At 39.9% G+C, this 23,082-nt stretch overlaps 2 protein-coding genes and 1 non-coding gene across 4 annotated transcripts; all 3 read left to right on the plus strand.

The window, feature by feature from the left end:
- Positions 1 to 6,934: 6,934 nt before the first annotated feature.
- On the plus strand, positions 6,935 to 7,041 carry LOC145774928 (U6 spliceosomal RNA). Its single transcript, XR_014290100.1, has one exon. It is a non-coding gene; the product is annotated as a U6 spliceosomal RNA (small nuclear RNA).
- Positions 7,042 to 14,331: 7,290 nt separating this feature from the next.
- Positions 14,332 to 22,446, plus strand: LOC145774071 (uncharacterized). Of its 2 annotated transcripts, XM_082585220.1 has the most exons (5): positions 14,332 to 14,634; positions 18,192 to 18,763; positions 19,062 to 19,095; positions 19,776 to 19,881; positions 20,188 to 22,446. In XM_082585220.1, exons 2-5 carry the CDS (start codon positions 18,236 to 18,238, stop codon positions 21,593 to 21,595), a joined length of 2,076 nt encoding a protein of 691 aa, XP_082441346.1. In that variant the 5' UTR covers positions 14,332 to 14,634; positions 18,192 to 18,235; the 3' UTR covers positions 21,596 to 22,446. The 2 variants fall into 2 exon arrangements, with proteins under 2 accessions (XP_082441346.1, XP_082441347.1); XM_082585221.1 differs by lacking the exon at positions 14,332 to 14,634 and having other exon boundaries at positions 16,923 to 18,763.
- On the plus strand, positions 14,628 to 18,192 carry LOC145774070 (uncharacterized). Its single transcript, XM_082585218.1, has one exon. It carries the CDS (start codon positions 14,763 to 14,765, stop codon positions 16,899 to 16,901), a length of 2,139 nt encoding a protein of 712 aa, XP_082441344.1. The 5' UTR covers positions 14,628 to 14,762; the 3' UTR covers positions 16,902 to 18,192.
- Positions 22,447 to 23,082: the final 636 nt, after the last annotated feature.

The raw sequence follows: 23,082 nt of genomic DNA on the forward strand, positions 1-23,082 counted from the left end.
CCCACTAGGTGCCGCTGATGCTGAATGGAGAGCAGTTCTTGAAAAGCGTTGCTCAAAGTAGAACGTTGCTCAGAGTCGAACCAGTGACTATTGTTTACAGCCCCTTCGTTCGTAAAGTCACGCCTCACTAACTGAGCCATCGGAGCGGATAATAAAATATGTTAACCTTATCATTGAGTTTTATGCTAAGACTAAAAATAGGCGAATTGAATCTAATAAAAAGAAACATAAAGGATCAAAACCATAAACGGTTAAAAACCAAAACTATACTTTTTCATGTGTGGAGGTCACTTTTAATGTAAAAATCGGAATGGAAACACTTCCGAGGATTAAACATTTATTTGATGGAAAACGTAAAGTTTGTGGCCCACAAAATTGAAACGCTAGTTCGGGGCTTGCCTCCGAAACCATCGTGACCATGCTTTGGTAACAAGCTATTGTTACAGTTGATTTATTCTTCTTTCGTACTACTCTATGTATTCACATCTCAGGGAGTGTGTCTAGTCTAGTGCAACGATACCATGGGTGGCTTACTGTGCATTCCATTTGTTGTTTGTAGATGGGACACTCAAGAATGACATGGTCAGTAATTTGTTTTTGTCTGTTAATTTGTTCCATGAAATATCTTCACTACTTTACACTTCGTCTGCTGCATAGCCGAGTGGTGAGAGGGCTGGAACGGCAATCGAAAGGGCGCCGGTTCGACACCGCTCAAGAGCATGTAGTAATTTGTTTTTGTCAGTTAATTTGTTCCATGAAATATCTTCACTACTTTACACTTCGTCTGCTGCATAGCCGAGTGGTGAGAGCGCTGGAACGGCAATCGAAAGGGCGCCGGTTCGACACCGCTCAAGAGCATGTAGTAATTTGTTTTTGTCAGTTAATTTGTTTCATGAAATATCTTCACTACTTTACACTTCGTCTGCTGCATAGCCGAGTGGTGAGAGCGCTGGAACGGCAATCGAAAGGGCGCCGGTTCGACACCGCTCAAGAGCATGTAGCTGTGGCAAGACACTTAAATGCATGCCTGAAGGTGGACATGAAGATTGGCTTCCATGCCTTCCCGTCCACTTAACCTAAATCTTCAACCACCTGGATACGACAAACAACAACTACTTTACACAAATAAATAACCATACAATAGGCAGTCTACTATTTTATAGTTTTTGCTGTGGCCTGGTCTGGAATCGAAGCACGGTCTTATACAAACTAATCGAAAATGTTACCCAAACTTTTAACAGTAAATAATTGCCTGGTGATAACCATAATCATGTTACGTGGAAAGAGGATAAAGAAATAATAAAATGACAAACAATTAAACGATTGAAAAAATGAAGGGGTGTGCCAGCGAACATCTGTAGGATTGGCCCATGGATTGGCCCATGATACTAGAGAAGGATCCACAGAGGATACAAACTGATATGCATAAACAACAAGTGAATAAAAAAATAACAGTTAACCTCTCAAGTACATGTAGCTCCACACAAAGTGAAATTTGCATGACTCTAGAGCAGTGGTTCCCAACCGTTTTGTTGTCACGGACTCCTTTGGACAAATTATTAATTCTGCGGACCCCTACCTAAATATTTCCTGAAACTCAATTAACATACTATTGACTATTGTAATAATTATGCTACTCAACTACTGTACTGTGTCACATTGCATTGCCGCTTTGACTCCTGCGGCAAATATCAGGTTAAACAGTCTCTCAAATAAGAAAATGAATGAATTGTTCAAGAAATGTCAGCAGTATTTGAATATTAAGGTGACCCAAAGTGCCATGCCGAAACTTTTTCAACATAAGCAAATGTAATGAGAGAAATGAAAATGAAAAGATCGCTTTTCGTTTTTTTTTTCTCCAAAATTCATCAAGGTAATCACGGACCCCCAAGGGGTTCGCGGACTCCAGGTTGAGAACCCCTGCTCTAGAGATTTTTTTATTTGTTTAAAAAGAATGTCTAAAAAGACATTATTAAAAGATAACTACGGACAGCGGCCAGTGTTTCGATCTTCCGATCTCTTCAGCGTAGTAAAGTGAAAGTGAAAAGTTGTCTTGAAGTTTTGAGAAGATGGTTTCTAAGAGTGATGTAATAAGCCATTGAGAATTGATTTAATTTTTGATTTCGAACTCCAGCGAAAGATAATTTTACTGCCAATTAGAAAGTGTGATTTTTTTGAGAAAAGTTGTGTTAAGTAATGACTGAAATTCGTTAAAAATAAAATCTTGAGAAAAAGACAGAAACTTATCACTAAGCTAGGACATAACAATCATCTGAGATGTGTTTCATTAAATCATCAATTAAAATAAATGATTTTATGCAAAACAATTATTCAAAAGTTACCACATGAACAATGTAGGTGCAGTACACACGTTGGTCTGGAATATGCGCAAAAGTTCTCTGGACAGCACCTAGTCACCTTCCCCCTGTAAAGCAAAGAAAAATCGATTTATTTACCTCCATTTGCAAGGTCGGATTAACGTACACATCGTTGTGTCATATTGAAATCACCCCTCTCCCCTTAAATCAACTTACTGGATCCGTTCATCCGCTCCTGGGTGACTTTGAAGCAAATTGTAATCAGAGCCAGACAATGTCTTCATTGACGCTGGCTTTGAAGTATTTCATTGCTAACTTCCAAATGGGGAGCTGCCGTTTACTGGATTATCTCGTCATCTTATTTTACGGCATTCACCCGAGCGATCGCATTATTATTTCATCGCTCAGGCGGATATTCGAACAGGCGTTACTTTATCTCATTGTGCATGCAAAGAAGCCCTTCCTGGGAAGTGAAGTTGTTAAACCTTGTTTGATGTCATACCAACGTCAAAAAGCGTCCGTTCAACCAATAAAACTGCTACCGCACAAAGAAGGCTTTGAGGCTAGTCACGTTTCCAGCATCCGCGCGCGACACCGCGCACACACCATAACGCGCGATGGTGGTGGCGTGAGTGATTGTGAGTCAGTGATGACGTTGAAAGTACAAAGGTCGAGTCTGGAACGAACTTTGTCCTCACGGCGAGAGATGATTCCTCGAGTGGACCAACGAACCGTCGTTCGATTGTGACTCATAATCGCTGTTGCACCGAAAACAATAACAAGCTACTGTATAAAGTATAAATTCCACTATGGCATTTTTACTCTACCAAGCTGGGAGAACCACAGTTTTTGCATTTTCCTAACGCCTAGTAATGTTAAAACGATGCATTCATTTTGGTTGCTTCTGCTGAGCAAGTGAGTCCCATTGTTAAACAACAAAAGATAGTCGTCGTTCACACTAGGAAAGCTGGAAAGCACAGCGTAATGGAAACTTCATTGAGAATCTCCAAAAGTTCGAAGAACTCCCATAGTTGCTCACTCAACTGGAAGCTAAGGAAGCCTTCTGTCAACACTTTGCACATTTCGCTCCCGCCATCCCAGGTTGTAGTTTCATTATTTCTTCTGAATCGGGTTTGTCCATTTGCGGCATTTGTGAATGTTTGGGCTGTTTTAAACAAAAATATTTCAAAATTTCATAATATTTTGTTTATCTTTCTTTGAAATTTGAAGCAAATTGTCAAATAATCAGACTTATGGGTGTTTGCTCAAAAACATTTCGAACACTTCCAGTGACAATACGTTGCCTCCACTGGTTGACTGGAGGCAACGCATCAGGTAAAATTTCATATTGATTAAATTTCAAGTCAATCTTGGATGAGCGCAGGATAATCTTGGCACAAAGTCCACGATTGCAAAACAAGAGGAAGCAATCGACCAGGTGTTCATCGCAACAACAAACCATCAAAGTTTTGTTTTTGAGCAAAGTTCTTGAACACATGAGGAGAGTGGCAGACAAGACAATAACGTCACATGATGATTAAATAAATCTTTAGTTTAGTAAAAAAGCAGCAAAAGTCCAAACTGGTGCCCTACTCCCACCAACGTGGTCCAACCACAGACTGATCACGCCTCCGACCACGCGGTGCCCTCCTTCCACCACGACTATACCTGCGCACACGCGATCCGATTGTGACGTCATTTTTTGATCGAAAACGCTTTTTTGACTTCCCAGCTTTTTTGGAACTCGTCTAAAAGATCAAGTCCAACCTTGCCAGTGCAGTAAACTTTATTTTTGTCGTTACAACTACTGGCAATGTTGAAACGTTGAATAGATTCTGCTATCTGGGAATTCGTTTGGTATCTTTTTGCTTGCGACAGCGCTGTGCTTGTACGCAGCCAGCCAATTAGTTATTTGTTACATTGTTTCAACGTCTGAAAACGTTGTATCAATGTGAAAAGATACTTTGGTGTTTGTGAACTGCAAGGTTATATTTTGACGCAGATGTCTGCCAGCTTTGTGGTTCAGAAGACAGCTGGAGGTTTTCTATGGATTGAAGATAAAAGTATTTAATAATTATACTGTGGTTGGATGTGATTGAACGGCGAAGCTGGTAAACATCTTTCCAGTTCATCATTTTCTTCATCAACTTGAGTTGGTGTCTGCTAATGCGTCAACGAAATCTTTTAAATCGCTCTCTGACGCACATGGCATTTAGTCTTTGTTGTACTTTTATTGTTATTGCATGTTGTTGCATTGTTATAACAACCAATAAATAATGGTGCAGTTGTAATTGTGTCACCTCAATCCCAAACTGTTTTTAGGGAATGCTCGTTATAAGTTTGTAGCATACCTACCACGTGCCAAAATCACCACCACACATCTTATGCACAATCGTGTGCAAAGAAAACCATAACTAGTAAAATATTGTGCATAGCGTGGATGCTTTGGTTTTCGGGTACGGTACAAAATGTTCTTGAGCACAGTTTCTTTTCGTATTTATGTTCACTCCGGTTGGTACACACAAGAAACGTGAGCGCATTTCCTCTGCCTGAAAATCCTATCCGCACAGACTTAATCCAGGGTTGTCAGACAGCTTTTGAGAAAAAGAGCCAAACAATGTCGAAAAAAGGGCCAAACTGGGTAAAAAAGAGCCAAATTGTTCAATAACGTTAATAACGTTGCTAATAAAACATAATAACGTTACAACATTGCAACAACACAGTCTACATTCTACAAGAACAATTCCAAATCTTCATCTTTTACAGTGTTTCCACTCGAATCTTTGGCATTGGCATAAACATTGTCAGCTAAACGCTGTCTAAAAAATCGTAATAGCACTTTTCAGTCTCAATTTCCGAAAGACATTTATTTATATAGCTAGTTTGATAGTATGTGCCAACTGCTTCCAAAAAGAGCCAAATATTGAAAACAAAGGGCCAAGGGGCCAAACAATTTTTTTTGGGGCCAACTACCTCTAAAAAGGGCTAAATTTCACAAATTTGGCCCCAAAAGGGCCAATCTGGCAAGCCTGACTTAATCTTATCATCATAGTTTCATTAACTCTAATACAGGGGTTCCAAAAATGAGGGCCATGGCCCCCTAGTGGGCCATGAGCTTTTTCAAGGGGGCCATTGAAAAATTTAAAAAATAATAAATTTTTTAATTTATATATCATTTCTAAGTCCACTCTAACACTATATGACAAAGAAATAAATTAAAATTTAATAAAAATACTAGTACCAGTTACTGTATCAACAAGTTTTTTTAAATTAAAATGACGGTTTCTTAATTTTTTCAAAAGGTTGAAAATAATAGGGGGCCATTGATTTTTCAAAATTTTCAAAGGGGGCCACGGTGTAAAAAAGGTTGGGAACCCCTGCTCTAATACTTCAACAACAAGCGGAAACATCGCTTTGCCAATTTGGGTAACCGGGCTTACGTTAGTGATTTGAAGCCCCTCCAAGTATGTGAAACAGCAAAGTGCCAGAAAGCTCTCAAAGAAGTTCTCTCAGTTCGACGATCAAGATTTCAACAATCGATCAGTTCAGTTCAGTTGTTTTTTTATTTCTGACCATCATATCAAAACAATACACGTCAACATAGCAAAGGTCAAGAAAAAGGTAGAAGCGACAAAACGCGAACGTTAAAACGTGTTTGTGATCGAAGTAAGTTATTGAGTTGAAAAAAATTTGGCACGGTCGCAACACCTTCAGAAAAATTTAAGATATAAAGGGAAAATAAAAAATAAAAAATGTTACAAAACAAATAAACATATAGCCTATAGGCTATAACTTTATTAGCCTACATAACTTTAGCTGATATATTGAAGATTTGTATGGACAGTTGCTATGAAGATCGGCCATGGTGCGTTATCAAGAGTGCTGATGGTCGTAAGGGGAACACGTCTTGATGCGTTTAGCTCAGGGGTCACCAACCTTTTTTGCATGCGGGCCACTTTGACACTAAGGAGAGCTGTGGCGGGCCGCACTAATAAAATGTTAGGTAGGTTGACTCTTATGCTAGAAAAGAACGCATTTCGTACCCAGTATCCAACGTTACATGTTGTTCATATTTATGTTAGAATACCGCAGCAACAAAATTAATCGAACAACGCTACTGCCAGGCCAAGCTCCTTTTACAACACTTTTGACTTTTTTAACAATGCCTAATAAACGAGGCCACTTGTTTTGCGCACTTATAGCGAGGCGAGCGGTTTCATCATAATATTCATTGCCAAGCAAGAGTGGCGTTGCCACTTCGCTTCACAAAAGATATCTTGCAATTAACAGTTTCAGTAAACAAGGAAATGTTTGACACATTGCAATACAGGCAACAATAGTGACCTGCAAACATAGGCCTATCAGCGAAAAATAGGCTCCAATAACAGGAAAAAAGAAACAAGGCACCATGAAACAAACGCTTGTGGAAATCACCGAAAAAATCGTAATTCTATCGTAGCCTAATTCATGAACAGTCTTCCCTCTAAAAAAGCAATGAGTTGGTTTTTCATCCTTTTTGTGAGAGTCTATAAAACCGTCTTTCTTTTATTATACACAACTGTCACTTGCGGTGCTTATTAGCGTGGCAAGAATTTGTTGATTAACAACATTTTGCAGTACTTGCTTCGGCAGTACATACACTAAAATTGAAACGATACAGAGAAAATTAGCGTGACCCCTGCACAAGGATGACACGCAAAATCGTGAAGCGTTCTATATTTCTTTAAAAAAAAAAACATTTTGCAGTACTAAGCTAAATATTTTCATAATAGGCTACAATCAGAAAAAGTCTTTAAATTTATATATATATAATATTTTGCCAATTTATTATAAATTGAGTTGGCATACCGACCTATTTTGCCAACACAAACTTGCATAAAGGAACACTGCTCGTGAAATCCAATAATGGTGAAACGCACACTAGTGATAACATGACATTTGCAAACTTAAAATAAGTAACCCTATGCTCACAGACAATTTCGAAATTCGAAAACAGACGTTTTAATCAACCACTGGGACAATGTGGCTGGACATCGCATTGGAATAACTTTAAACACTCCCCCACCTAGAACTATAATCTGATTGGTCGGCTTGTGGAATCGTATGCAAAGCGAAAATATGCTCCCTGGAAAGTATTTTTTGCTTTCGTGTTCTTTAACTCCTCAAGAAAAGTATATTTTGGTTATACTTGTACGCTGGCCTGATACCTTCCGCGGGCCGCAGCGATACAGCGTGGCGGGCCGCATGCGGCCCGCGGGCCGCCATTTGGTGACCCCTGGTTTAGCTCATAGCAAATAAGAGCAAGGCAGGCAAAGAAAACCCCACAAAGAAATCCTACCACGGGCAAAGCCATTTCAAGCGTAACGCACCAGGCCTTGCACGACTCACAAAATAGATAGGCTATAACTTGACGACATTGAAAACAATGACAAAAACAAATAAAACAAACAGCAAGAACAACATCATCATCTTTCGGAAATTCAATTATACCCAGGGAAGTTATGTCTTAAAGATATCAAGCGTGCTTTGATACAAGTTCATTCAATCATTCATTCAACATTATAGCTTTTATGTCTAACCTTTCCACATATTGAATAAGTAGTTTGCATCTCCCCCCCTCAAGCAGCCTTCCACTACATCGTCCAGGACCTAGCTTTCATTGCTCCATCATCGCACTATTGTCCAGCAAAGTTGAATCGATGTTACAAATGGTTAGAATTTGGGAAGATTATCAACTGCAAACCAAACAAAGAGTTACGCAATCTCTAGTAACAGTATTCGACTTCTTTTATTGAGGTCACTTTATTCGCTCACAATGACAACAGGGTGACGTCTTATTTCCGTCAATTTGCCTTAAAATAAACTTCTTGGGATAACGACAGTTGTTCAACGCGGCTTCACATATATCTGCATCTGAGGTCCACTTGTCCACACGTTTGCTTTGAGTGAGCTCAGCAACAAGTCAACATATCACTGCTTCAAGTGGTTCAGGATTTGTAAGGGGCTGAAAGGATGCACCCAGATGATTGGGTTATTGCTGAAACGATCAAGCAAATTGAAACAACCCAGCTACATTATTATTTCTATTATTAGCTTAGTTAGTACAGGTAAAGAAGTCACCCAACCTTTGACCATTGTCTATAGCCAGGCACAGAGGTGTTTGCAAGGAATTAAAGCGTATCAAAAGATTTTTTCGAACAGCCTGGAAATCAACTGTGACGTCACAATAATTAACAATTGTAGATCTTGACGCTCAAGTGATGATACCTTTATTTTTGCATTTACATTAATGGAAAATTATCTAGCGCCTTTCAATAAATAAAATAGCTGAAAGAGGTTGGTTTGTGTGGTTGGAAGTTGGTTGTTAAGTTTACCCGTAGGAAATAGAAAAGCGGTTTCATCGTCCTAAATCAAGACATGTGCAACCTTTTTTACTCGTGGTTCAAACACGAAACTTGGAACGATGACGCATCAATTGTTTACAAGAAAATTTAGTATCACGTTCTTATGAAAATACTAAATCAAGAAACAGATTGATGTACGCCCTACCTTGTCATTACAACGTTTTGTTCCCAAAAACCTGACAAATTTCCGAAAACGGTGATGCCGATGGCATATGCTCTCTGTATTGCAACAGCAATATTGTGGGGTCTTTTCACATAATCATTATTTTGAAAACAAGAAAAAACTGGGAAATGGCGAAATATTGACTACAGCAAAACATTTTCAAGTTCAGCTTTAAAATTGACCAAAAACTAAAAAAGTTAGCTGAAAAAACCAAGCACCAAAACAAACAACCGTAAATCTGAAAAAAAAATACGCAAACTCAAAAAATAAAAGCCCAAGTTTGTGGGAAAACTGCAGGTTGGCAACGCACTTCTGTGCGCTACATTCGCATTGTGAAATTACAAGCCAACATTGTTATATCACAAAGCTTCAGCGCAACAGTGCAACATCACACAGCGCGCAAAAATTTACACTTGCTTTAATGTGAACACATCAAAAAGTGCATTCTACCGCCCAGGAAGAAAACTGAAAACTATGAAATATAATTTAAGAAGACTAGTGTACAGCACACGCTTTCAGTATTATGCTGACATTGCTGAGCAATACGTGGGCCGCACAGAAAAACATGGCGAGCCACACTGCAGCCCGTGGGCCACCGGTTGCACATGTCTGTCCTAAATGCTTGACAATTTTTAATCATATTCATTGAATATTTCTCAACTGAAGATTTTAAATTTGTGTTCAAAAATTGTTTTATTTTATTTTACATCAATTTGTTGTGGCAGAAAGTGCGATCAAAGTGAGTTAATGGAAAGGAATTTGGAGGATTTGAAGGTCAGACTGAAGCAATTCTCTTCATCTTGACCTTCTAACAAGCAGAATTGATGCGTTTTACGTTGGTTCAACATCTGCCAACTTTCAATCAACACAAAAAAAGTAATTTTCTTGTTAGAATAGTTTTTACGATAAGCAAAACCACAATCTTCTTAAGTTATTTGTGGTCAGACAACCTACAAGTAATGGAAAGTTTTCTTCCATCGGTTGATGAAATCTTTTCAAGAGTTGCAATTGATTGAACACGTTTACACCTGTGGCGTGTGTGTGCTGTGTGTACAAAAGGTGTTTATATGTAGTATGCAACTTTTCTTGTGTTGACTGTTGAACCGTTTTGTTTATTTTAACCTATTTAAGCAGATATTTTGACCAATCAAGAAGCAGAATTTTTTTTTATGTTCGTATTCCTTGATGCAAGGCTATTGTGTTGTGTATTGTGTCGAAATAATGGAAGTATTGTGCCTGGTGAAGTGGTCATTCATGGGTTGGCAATTTCAGACATTTTTAAGTTTGTTTCATTTGACTTTCCTTTTTCAATTAATACATTGCTGTGGTCTTGCCGAGTTAAAATGCAGCGCGGTTTGTTTTGCGAATCTTAGAAAGAGCGTCTAAAAATTATGTTTTGAGTTTTGACCCATTTCAAATTCTTTGTCATTTTTCGTGTTCATCGATCGAAAATCACACAAAACGTTTTGTGACGTCACCAAGCGTGATATGTGCGATGTGGCGTGATCACGTAGTGGGGCACAATGCTATTTATGATAAACAAACAACAATGCGGCGGCTGAGTAGGATTTCCTATGCTCTTCCAGCGATGCTGGTTGTGGCTTGAAAAGACAGAAAGAAAAGCCAAGAAAGCGTTTATTGTGGCATCAAATATTTCTATAATTTATCGGAAAAAACTTCGCCACCGAAAAGGCAGCTCCAGTATTTGAATAAGCACAAGAAAATAAACATAGTAAAAATAGGCTATGCTCTATTGTTAACCAGTAAGTAAAAAGTAATCAACTAAGAAATCTGTTCAAATTATTTTAAAAGGAAATTATTTAACAAGTGCATAGCTGCGTATTATTCTTTGCAAAACTTATTGTAAAGATGCGAAGACGAGGAAAATGCCCCCCCCCCCAAAATGTTTTACTCTTTTACGGCTGTGCTTTAAATCCATGATGGGTTTATGCGGAGGTGAACGAGGTTGCAATGATTCGGTGAAGCAAAGAGAACATTATTGCTTGCTGGAAAAGTAGTTTGTACATTAGAGAGAGAGAGGGAGAAGTTAACTTAGATCTGAGAACAAGAAGCTAATCAACAAGTGATATGCAGTGGCGTAGCAACGCAATATACCGCCCCTGGATTTTTGCACGAAATTCCGCCCCTCCCTTTAACACCGTCGTAAAAGCTGATTTGAATTCCACACAGTAGAAGAATTATAGCAGTGTTTGTTTAGTTTTATAAAAGTTCATAATTCTATACCGATAGGTAGCCTACGTCTACCTTTCATTGAAGCAAATTCAGAAATTATATCGTCAAAAGATAATGTCTCGACTAAATCACTTTCAATGGACAGTGTTGCTAGGAAGAGGCTGCTTTTCCCATAGTCGATCTCAAGTAAGATTTTATCAACTTGAGTTTTGAAAAACTTCTTTCACAGCTAACAGCGACAAAAGTGAGGTAAAGCTTAAGACTCATAAATAAATAAGGTGTAGATTCACTTAAACCACGTTTCCTACTTCAGCACGTCCAGTGCTTTAGCGTTATTTTTAAATGTAAAACCACTGGATTGTACTAGTCGGTTAAACCTAGAGATTTCTAGTCTCAACTCGGTAAAATTTACGTCATCATCATACATTTTCTCAAATTTGTCCATATCTATTTCGATACTGTCACTTCGCAACAAGGAGTTTTTGGCTTCACTTAGATCAGTGTTACCTTGGGTTGTTTAAGTCTGAGAATAAATTAATGCGACTGTAGCTACGCCACTGGTGATATAACGGAGAAGGATTAGGAAGTTTCAACTGGCACTGTTTCATTGCATGAAGCATAAAATTGCGAACATACTCTCTTCCATTCCTGACCAGATATCTGATAGAAAATATGGAAAACGTAGAAAGTGGTTTAAATAAGGGTGATAACTACGTTGGTTGATAAATAAAGAACATTTTTGAGAAGATGCATTTCCTACCTGCTTTTCCTTTGCTATTGATTTTTAAATTCAGTTGGAACGATTTCAATAAAAGGAATCGCCATTGTCAACATGATTTATGGATAAACATAATTGTGTCCTGTTGGTTTTGTGTTTATTGGAATTGTAATAAATAAACAGTCAAGTTTGTTTGGGCCATGTGAGGCTGTGGCTGAAGTTATATTGTTCCTGACATTAATGGGCGTATTGCGCTACTAAATCAAACTTGGCCTAGTGCAGGAAGTTGTTTTCTGACATTGTAACAACATAAATGTAATTCTAACAGTGCAATGTGTGTGTCCTTCGCACTCGGCACTCACATTCGACTTTGCTCTCAGAGCCGTAACTCCAGTTCATTGACCCAGACGAGCCCATGCTGCTCAGTGCTCAGGCTACGTGACGCGAAACGGATTACTATCGGGCACTTTGAAACGTGCCATTGTGCGGTTACTGTAGGGCAAATTTCATCCATTACTTTTTCTCTGTTGATTGATGGTTTTTGTTGCAGTTGTTCAGGTTCAGTGCGTTAATGCTGAAAATGCATTTATTTAATAAAAATGCGATTACACTTTTCAAATTTAAACAAGAAAAGTTATGATTCTCTGTCATTTTCATGAGTTATGATAAAGCAATTTTGTGTCTTGTTTGAATTTTTATTGCGAGAAATGTTCACTGCTAGATACTACATTCTTCCTGCTTATGAGGCAGCAATTTCAGTTTCTACATTGATGTAAACACAAAAGTTTTCGTAGTTAAAACTTTAAATCATGATCATACACTAACAGACAAATAAATTTTCATGGTGTGGTGATGTCACTTGACCATGGCCGTGGCAATGTTTTCGCGAATTTTCAAATGAACATTCAAAATTGATGATTTTGTAACTTAGTTTGTTGCAAGGTACTGTGGCTTGGCTACAAAAAACTTAAGCCTTCTATAAATTTATTGTGAACTCGTCATTATAGTCTAGTTCTTATCTGCGCAGTCTTCCTGGAAACAGCGAGAACACGATAGTAGACGCCTGGAGGCTAAATTCTAATTATCCTTTTAAAAATATGAGTGGAACGCTCAAATAACGTTTGATTTAAAATTGATACGTTGCTATGGTGTATAATAAAGTAAAGCATCGCAAAATGTTATCCGCATACTCTCTGAGGCTTCATCGATGGGCCAGGCCTAACTTGTATACTGGCAGATGGCTTTAATATTACCGAACTCCGGGTGAACTGTGTTGCTGCAATCACGTTTCCAATATTACAAACCCAATAAATAAAAATCACAAAATTGAACGAAATACAACTTGCAGGATGTTAGCATTATTACTTTCACTTTGAAAATTACAATCGTTCACGCACCGCTGCGCAGTTAGCCATCAAAGTGACCCCAAACATTTTCGTTGAAAACAGAGAAACCCATGCAGCTGATGCAACCTACATGAGCATCGTGATTACTCTTGGTATTTGTTATATTACTCTTGATGGTCACAAGTGAGTCAAGGAAAGTACGTTTAAATTTTGAAGTTTATTTTCTGCAGAGATGCTGCTCAAACTGAAAGCTACAGAGCTAAGATGGAAAATTGGAACGCTTTTTGCCTGTTTAAAAATGTCAACAATTTGTCGAAGTAGGCACTACCTTAGCGAACGTTGAATAACTTTGATCATCTTCTCAATGTATTTGGTCAACTCCTTGCGCAGCTGCGCATCCATGAAAAATAATTCAGTTTCAAAATGATTCGCGTACATAGTGTGAGGTTACTCTCGGTCGAATGACGTCACATCGTACGATCTGCTGTGCGAAGTACAGCGGCTGAAGCAATCTGAAGTTGGGAATTTGATTCTGTAAATACAAAGGACGGCACTTTACGTTGATGTAATGTGAAAGCAACGTTAAAACTGGGTTGTTGTTCAAAATGAATGAACTTTGCATCCACAGACAACAGTTGGGTGAATCTAATGATGGTAGCTCTCGCTGTGGTAAAGTCTACTCTTTTCACACTTTCCTGTGTCGTCATTTCAACGGGTCATTATGATGCCACAATGTTGTTGTGACTGACGGTGGTTTTCTGTACCTGCAGGGTTGACCGACAGTGGTTACTTTTTAACAGCTTTATTTAGAATTTGAGCTTATTTTAACTTCCTCGTTTTCTCGAGGTTAATTTGGTTAAATTTGAAAGGCTTTGATCATTTCGAAGTTAATGTTTAACCGCTTCTACGATGAAGGGCATATTTATTGATGTAGCTATTAAACAAAGACCGTCGAACCATCAAGGTGGCGACGAAGCTCTCGTTCTTGCTTGTACGCAATCAAACTTCCTTTTTTCCTGTGACAAAATAGGTTTCGTTTCGTTGATCTCATTCGTCTGAGCAGCTTGGAGAGAAGGTCAAAATGATTGCTTGTGTAGTCAAATGCACATTTTAGCAGTAGGTTGGCAGATATCTTTTCTGTGATATATTGAGTAAGGGAATCTGCCATGTGAAGCAGTCATCAGCGTCACAGTATGTCGTATGATGCAAGGAAAGTGTCGTCACAAATAAGTATTAAAACATGAAACAGTAAAGTTTTTGTATTGTAAACTTATCAATTCATGTTTTAATTGGCTAGATCTTGTTTTACTGATTTTTTTACGGAAAATTTTGCTTGCTTGACGGAGATCTGCGTTCGAGCTAAATGAGGAATACTCATCGTCGTCAAAAATGTTGTTTCAACAAGGCCGTAGGTTATTGATACCCCAGCAACAAAAGTCAGCCTGGTAACATGAGAAGGGCAGGTTTACGTACTATGACGCAATAATACAAGGTAAGGTACTTCAGTGGTTGAAGGGTTCTGGTAAAAGTTGAAGAAATGTCAAGAACGAAGGCACACGCCTTCTAGTTTGTTTAGTTTTTCCGGTTGAAGAGTTTTAGCTGGTACCAGAGGTTGTAGCGATGAGTGCGCCTAGTGCTATTCCAAGCTGGGTACAGAAATCGAAGCAAAAAGCACAAAAATCCCAGGAATGGATATCCTTTTCGAAAGTTCTGTACGACAATGTGAGTCTTCGTATGCAGGAAAATGGAATAAGGTCTTTCAACATGCTTTCACTCGAAGAAAAGAAAGTACTAGTGTCCAAAGCGGTAACCATGCTGAATGGTGGCAGTGCTTATCAAAACCTGTTTACTGTCATGTCTAGAGCTTTAGATGAAGAGCTTAGCGCAAAAATTAAAGCAAGTGAAGCAGGAGGTTCAAAACCAAAGTTGTATTCGCAAGAATGTCGCAAAGCAAACGAAGCGATCTTGCATGAGTGGCCTGACGCGAGTGTGTATTTCTTGCAGTGTTTGAATACCAGTTTGTCTGTTGAAATGCGTCACATGTTATGGAAGACGCAGCTTCAGGATTCGTTTGTTAGACAGGAATATCTCAAGTTGGTCAAATCGTCTCCAAAAAGTCTGCTTTCCAAATTGGATTTAGAAATATCTCAAAAATGCCAAAGAATTCTTCAATCCGACCCAACGTTCAAGGTTCTCCATGAAACGAAGACGTCTTCTTCAGTGTTACGTCATCTTCTTTCGTATTATCACGTCAGGTCTCGATCTGTAGTTGGGCTCACCGAAGCCGAATACTTGGTTGCTGTGCTTTTTGTTTATTCAACTTTGTGTCCTGTTCTCAAAGCAAATCAGTCTGACAAATCTGCGTCGCTAAGTGTCGAAGCGATCGCGACTCTCGTTGAAGAATTCATCGTGTTTTGGGACAATCGACCTGACTATACAAAGTCTCATAGCCAGAGCATTGACAAGTTTGCTGAAGAAGTTGTTCGCCTTTTAAGGAAGCTAGACAATGGACTAGCCAACGTTTTAGAGGATTTGCATTCTAAACGCATCAGGAGTGTGGAAAATGCCGGCCAAAGCGCTGTGGCCGATCTGTTCATGCCGTATATTCGTTCATTTTTTGTCAGTTACCTTCCTTTAGACACAGTCATGTTTATTTTTGATCAAATTATAATCGGGCATCACGTGGCAGCTTTTGACCCGATGCCATACGTGTGTGCCTCTTTGCTATTTCTCCATGAGAACGAGATACGATCTTGTCAGTCGTGGACAGCTCTAGAAAGCAAGTTTCGGGGCCTTCTTTCTAAGCAAAACGTTGCATCACTTCAAGGTTTGTTCATGGAAGTTAAATACAATGAAGAACTAATAGAAACTCTAGAAGCTGATCTGCGCAGAAGTGGTCGTTTTCATATGTCGTCTATTGCGTCAATAGAGAAGCTGCCGCCATGGCGCCACTGGTACAGTGACAAACTTGCAGCCCAATTTCAAATGGTTAGAGCGAAAGGTGTTTCCAAAGCTTCAAGTTTGTCCACACTGCTTAGTCCCGACCGCGAATCCACCCACGAAAGCGGCGAAACGGCGAGACTGAATGAATTGGAATCTGAAAGAGACAGTTTGATTGATGAAGTTAATCTGATGAAGCATGAGCTGGTAGAAGCTCGAAAGGAGATCAGAGTGAAGACCCGAGAAACAGAAGAGGTGAAGGAACAAGCTGACGATGAAATAGAGCGTCTAATGCGTCAAGTGTTATATTTACAACGTAAGAACACCCTCACACCGCCACCTTTGCAAATTGCGTCCAGGTTCGGCCTTTCTGAACCGCAGTATGAAGACAGTGAGATATCCGGAGTTGGAAGTGCTCCACCTCCAACTGAGGCCGCGGATGCTAAAATCTCTCCAACTCCAACCCAGATGTCCTCATCTTCCAACAAAACCGAAGAAGAGCCCCTCGTTGAACAACCTCAACCTCTCAAAGTTGATGCAGCAGCGGTCACGCATGATTTAATTGCGCGTATGATGCAAGGTTTTAACCTGATTGCTCATGGTTCAGGACAAGAGCAGGTGGTTCTGAACTCCCAGACAAAATCCGACTTGGATGCAGTGAAGAATGCTTACGAGCTTGCGAAGGTGCAAGTGTTTAAGAAACCCACCAGTGATGAAGACATTGAAAAACTGCCAGAAGAAGCCAGGAGGAGGGTGTCGAAGCAACTTAGCGAGGCGACTAGATCGCAACTTTTGAAACTGAAAGTGGCCAAACCTTGAAGCAGTTGTGAGTCAAGTACAGCTCTGTAGCATCACTCTGCTGGGTTTGTTTATCACATTTAATGGATTACTACGTGGAGCTTATCCCAGACAGCAAAATCCGTCATTTTTACATTGATTCAACGTCTGCAGACGTAGCATCTATTGACTGTTTCAGGTCAATTGTTAATCCAGGTCGCTTTGAATTTAAACTGCAGTAATGTTTATGTTTAAAAAAAAATCTTTCATGTTGCTGCGCCAAATACTGAATTCCAATTTGCGTTTTCCCTTAACGCTTTTTGCCAACATGTTTTCAATACCCGAGTGTGTATGTACCCTTCAATTTCCAGGTGGTCTGGGGTTGGCTGCTTTTCTTCATGGGAAGTTGCGGCTTGTTGTTGAACATTCAAATTATTATTTCCTAGCAGCTGTTTGCAGTTTGTTGAGAATGTTACTTTTTGTTGAATTGTCCGTTTTCGAATCCCTTCCTTTAGTTTACACGCCACAACATCATCGTGTCCTTAACAGATAAAAAAAAGCAATAATGGCTGCATAAGTTGTTGGAGTGGTTTTTAATCAGAGGCTAGGCCTCAAGCGTGGGAAGCCTGCCACTTGTACGTAAGCTTTGCCAACATTGTGCTGGAAGTCAATTTATATTTACAGTACTTTTTGGTCGGCTTAGACGCTTCTCTACCAAAGCAAATGCTAACATATGTCCAATACACCATCGATCAAGCCGTTGCCACGAGACTTTTTAGGTTGCTGTGTTGAAACGTCATCAATGTGGTTTCGTTCTAGCATGGTTTCTTGCCAGTTTCACTTTGATAAATGCGATCAATTGATATGCCACCGCATGACTCCATCTTGGATAGGGATTTTAGATCATGGAGATGCGAAATTACAACCGCTTTTGGTTTATCTGCCGCTCTAAAAGGTTGCATTATTTTTATTGTTTACATTATATTGTATTTTCTATGTGTGATATACAAGTGCTGAGTTGGTTTTAGTAATTTAAGTGTTTTTGTTGAAAGCAAGCTTACAGCGAGGCGTAAAATTGTCAAATTGATTCTTCTAATGTGACCAGAAAAGCGGAGCTGCGTGTAATGTTATGTCCCTAATCTTGCAGCACGACATGGTAATGATGCGTGAAAAGAATTGTTTCACTATAAGCTGGCCAAATGTAACATTACATGAAGCCTACGGTACTGTGGTCCCTTCTTACCTTGACAGTTTATACTAGATGTTTAAAAAAGGCTTGTTAGTCTTGTGCATATAAACGTTGCAGTGTTTAACCGAACTTTGTTGTCATAGATTCAACTTTATTAACTTAGAATTTGAAAGCATGTGTTCCTAAAATGGCGGGTGCCACATTGTCGTCTCCCATCCTTCATTCCCATCCTGCGTTTGGTTCGAGCAAGAAGATAGCGCTGGATTCGATCGTTGCCATGGATACTGGCAATGTTGATAATGACGTCACAGCTCCGACTTCGAACAAGAATTGTTCCATCATCAGCGAAACCGTGAAGACCTCGCCCATTAATAGTCGAACTACTTTCGCAGCAAGTGAGGTCATGAAGTGCAGTCATTGCAATTACACGTCACACTCTACGTCAGAGATGACGCAACATCGCTGGGAGGTGCACCCACTCCTAACAAGGCGAAAGCAGCATCTGATGAAACAATCAGAGAAAACGCGAAAGCGACAAAACTCGGAATCACCAGAGCCCAGTCTTAGCTTGGATTACGTCACACCAAGTAAGAGAACCCTTATCTTGAAAGATATTCCCTCTGAAAGGCTGCAGCAGCCCCAAGATAGCTGCGGTCACGTGAAAAGGTCTTGTTCTGCAGGAGGCGTTGTCAAAGATGCAAACGCAACAACAGAGGTGAGTTTATGTTTGGTTGTGTCTAAAAGAAAAGGTTCATTTCAAAATTGTATTTTACTTTAGATTTTTTGGAGGAAAATCGAAGCTCATTAGCGTCTCCCAACGCATAAACCGACATGAAATTCAAAGTTTGTGGCTTCTGGTCGTGTAGTTTAAGATTTATCTCAGCCATGACAATTTTTTAACGACAACATTTTCTATGGAATTTTCCTTATAACACAGATATTGCTGTGATGAATGCAAAGTGGACTTTGTATTTTGGCCGCTTCTAATCGATTAAATTATCTTTCCATTACAGGAGCCACCCAGGCAACGGAAGTCGTTCAGCTTAGGTGAGCAAACATGCGCTGCTATTTCAAGTCTGTAGCTTGCTGGTTATTTAAGCTTGTCATGTCAACACACAACAGCCACTGAAGGAAAAGATCCATTTCGCGCAATAAATGTTTCCATTTTAAATATTTATAACAACGCCAATTTGTCAGATAAAAGAATTTTGTAAGACAAAGTAAATAAAAAATAAAATTTTATAATTTCTGTGACCCAGATAACATTTTAAACAATTTGTATGACTATTAGAATAAAAATAACAAACAATGTTGAAAGTTACGAGACATGTTTTATTTCAAGTAAACCCATCAAAGTTTGGTGTAATGAAGCATTGTAAGCATGAAAGATGACAAGCAGCTGCATGCCTGTGGGGCATCTCTTTTGCTCATTTTGACTGTAGTGTGGGGTCCGTTATTGAAGCATCTCTAAATATTTGTATTGTTTTTCAAAAACGTTTCGGTCATTGCATTGCCAAATCCCAGACAGCAAAATCTGTTAATTTTACATTGATTCAACGTCTGATTTTGCTGTCTGGGGCATATTCAGTAGAATATTCCTGCATTGTCTGCAGAGCATTTCAACCAATCACGTAGCATTGCAGAATGTTACAAATGATGTTCCTGTGCAGAAAAAGCAAACAGTGTTTGGTAGCTTTTCAGCAATTAAATTGTTTTTACGTCATTAGGTGACTTATCGTCGCTCAAACAGAATTATGACGTCAACAAGGCATCACAACTCTCCTTCGTTGCCAGCAGTGCTACAGCGCCTCCTGTGGCTGATTTTGTCGCCAGGTAAATCGTCTGAATGCATTTGCCACAATGTCTGATGATACATTCTGGTTTTTATATTAAAAATTGTAATGTGGAATATTTACAAGTTTCAAAAATTGATAGCACTTTCGTCTTCATGTTTGTTCCCATTCCATCATCTACCGCGCTGTTGAGTGTGTTCGTAATTTTTGTTTATTTCTTATTCTTTTTGCTCCTTGTTCTGTCACAAGCATTCTTGGAGTTGCCATGGAAGTAGTCGCTGGCAAGCCCTGGAGAGATGGCACTCGCTAAATTTAATTCCTTGTTTAAAATTCCATTAATTTGCAGGAAACCTTTCCCATCTGCCAACTCAAGCGTGCTGCCAGCAGTGACGTCATCAATCGAAGCGACAAGTTCTCGATCAGCTGCTGAGGCAATTTCTTCATCCGCTCCTGACAATGCGTCCGCGAGAGGAGGCCTTTATACTTTAGCGAGAGCTGCTCTGAGCGCCGAGTCCGCGTTTGTCGCTTCCTTGTCTTCCGAGGCCGCAGGTGACTCTAGCAGCTCTGTCCCGACCACGCATACGTCACAGAGACCTGTCCCATCGTCATTGCTTTACGCGCCATGGGCGACAAGCTGCAACGTCTCCTACAGTAGTGACGGAACAGACGATAAAAAGAGTGTTCGGATAAATCCATTTTCTTTCGTGCCGTATGTGTCGGGCGGCCTCGTTCCTCACGCCTTGACTGCCATTCTTCCTGTCAACGCTGTGAATGGGGGAATGTATTTCAATCCCGCTCAAATGCACGTGCCCGCTATTAACCCAGAGATCCTGTCACCTCATTTGTTTTCTCGTCTGCCGCTCAATCTTTTATCATCTGTGAGTGACGGCACCCGTTCCAATGTTGACGTCGCAATGAACGCTACTTCGTCATGCAATAGCAAGTTGACGACATTGTCTGACGTAGCGACCTCACTCTTAAACAGCCAGTCTGAACTAATGAGAAGCAAGAAAGAGCAAAGATGCATCTCCACTGCTCTTCCAAAACCCAAACTCCAGCCCTCTCCCACGGAAAAACCACTCAAGATTTCAAGAAAAGACGGCAGCCATGACGTCACGACAGCGTCTGCATCGGTAAAGACGTCACCAGCCACTGCACTCGCTTCAAGCAATGAATCATCACCCGCCGCTGCTGACACACAGAAAACCAAGCGGTCACCGTATTCCTTATCTCTACCGTGTTTCCCCAAGGTTGCCACCGGCGGGATGGAACTAGAACGGGCATCTCCCATCGAACAGCGCTCTCCACTGATAGCCCAGGCTATGGACGAAGACCGCGTGAAGTCGCTCGAAGCTGCGCTGAGGAACACCGATTGCTGCGACCCCAATGAAAGGAGCAATATTCTTCCGTTTCGATGCTCCGACGGAAAATGGCAAATGGTACGGACAAAACGGATTGGTGGGGCTTGGCTTGTCCAGGCCCCCGGTAGAGAGGGGCCATCTGTTTACCTCCCCAACAAGGAAAAAAATAATGGTGAAACCCTAAACGATTGGCTCAAAGCAAAACTGAATTCCTTTACTGGAAATTCTGTCCACTCTAAAGCGGAAAACAACAAAACTTTAAACAAAGGATCTCGGACTATGCAATCCACGAAACCATATCCAGGGTTCAATAAAATATCAGCTGCCACAATCAACAATGCAAAAAATGACGCAATAAGGAACTTGCTGCTTCACAAAACTGCCATCGCCTAGCATGATGTGTTTCCTGGGTGATTTTTATTGTGGTAAAGCTGCGGGGCTGATATCACATTCGTGCTGTGATTACACAATAAACATACGTTTTTTCAAACATAATAAAACAATTTTTGACCAGGTCATAACATGTATACTGAATGTTGGGATAAGTGTTGTTACAAATACATTGCATCACCCATAACTAATCACGCCATTGTCGCAGCCAGATGGGAGTTTGTTTTTCAAGTAGTTGTCATCACATGAAAGGCCAAGAGGCAAATGCTTGGCGGTTGTGAGCTCTTGTTCGGGTAGGTTACATCTTGGTATAAAAGCTTGCTTGCACATTCTGAATGTGGTTTGTTTGGACGTGGCAACAAAATCACTTTGCTTATTTCTTGTCATCCGTCTGCTGTAATATTTTATGTCTGATAACCTTGATGAGTGTTGGACACATATTTTTCTCATAGATTTGCTGAATGTTGTGGCTCTGTATGCTCGGTGGGGAGTTTTAAACCGTCTTTTATCTTATTATCATCGATGCAGCAAGGATGGAAATATGTCGCACAAACAAAAGCAAACGGATCAAATGTGATCAGCTGCTAAAATGCGTGATCAACATTCAACTTCGGCATGATGATGTGCAGTTGTGCATCCGCTCATTTCCACTGTTCTCTATGTGTACAAACTGTGCTAACTAAGTTATATTCATTTGTCGTGTTCCACATCTACTCGACTGTCATGGTGTTGTGATGTCACAAATCAACTTTCTGCATGCTGTCCAATGATGTCGTCGCAGTTGGAGTTTAAGATTGAGAACGTTTATAAATGCGTCGTATTCGAGAAGGAAAAGATAAATTCAAGAAGCACTCGCGCAATGATCGATGCTTTGTTTGGCAACAATCTTGAGTCGTTATCGTCTGGAAACTCGAGTCTTCGCGACGCTCTATGTGCAATCAAGATCTGAAGTCCATGGCCCTTTTTTTCAGAGGTTGGCAAACTTTTTATGGTCGCGAATCGCAAATTCTACCAAGCTCGACAGGTCGTAGGTGACTAACTTTCTACAAATAAGTTGATGTTTAATTTTTATCCTCTGAATGAGAAAACATCTTTGAAAGCTTTTCTCCTGGTAGATTTGCATACTGCATAGCCAAATAGAAGCATAGGCATTCACTTGTAACTCGTTTTTTTGGCTGGTAATAGGATCTTAATCATTTCTGATTTATAGAGCACTTCCAGTAAATCACACTTTTGATTTAGCTGCATACGAGGACAACTTGAAGCCGACGTTTGTTTTCAAGAAAAACAAACACATCTTCAATTTTATTTTCAAACATCAAAGCAAAAAACAATGCACAGCAGGACAAAGGTAAAAGTGACAAAACGCTAACGTTAAAGCGTGCCAGAGAGAAAATAATTTACCAAAGGATTTTGGCACAAACCAAAGTTCTCAACACTTTGGAAACGGCAACATTTCAAATTATCAAACGTTGCTATTATGCTACTGC

The sequence above is a fragment of the Aplidium turbinatum genome, chromosome 7, assembly GCF_918807975.1.
Source record: "Aplidium turbinatum chromosome 7, kaAplTurb1.1, whole genome shotgun sequence".
In the NCBI taxonomy this organism is placed as follows: Eukaryota; Metazoa; Chordata; class Ascidiacea; order Aplousobranchia; family Polyclinidae; genus Aplidium; species Aplidium turbinatum.

Coding starts and splice junctions, on each gene's coding strand:
- LOC145774071 (XM_082585220.1), top strand. CDS start 18,236: ATGGCGGGTGCCACATTGTCGTCTCCCATCCTTCATTCCCATCCTGCG. Junction 18,764..19,061: donor ATGCAAACGCAACAACAGAG/GTGAGTTTATGT, acceptor TTTCCATTACAG/GAGCCACCCAGGCAACGGAA. Junction 19,096..19,775: donor ACGGAAGTCGTTCAGCTTAG/GTGAGCAAACAT, acceptor TTACGTCATTAG/GTGACTTATCGTCGCTCAAA.
- LOC145774070 (XM_082585218.1), top strand. CDS start 14,763: ATGAGTGCGCCTAGTGCTATTCCAAGCTGGGTACAGAAATCGAAGCAA.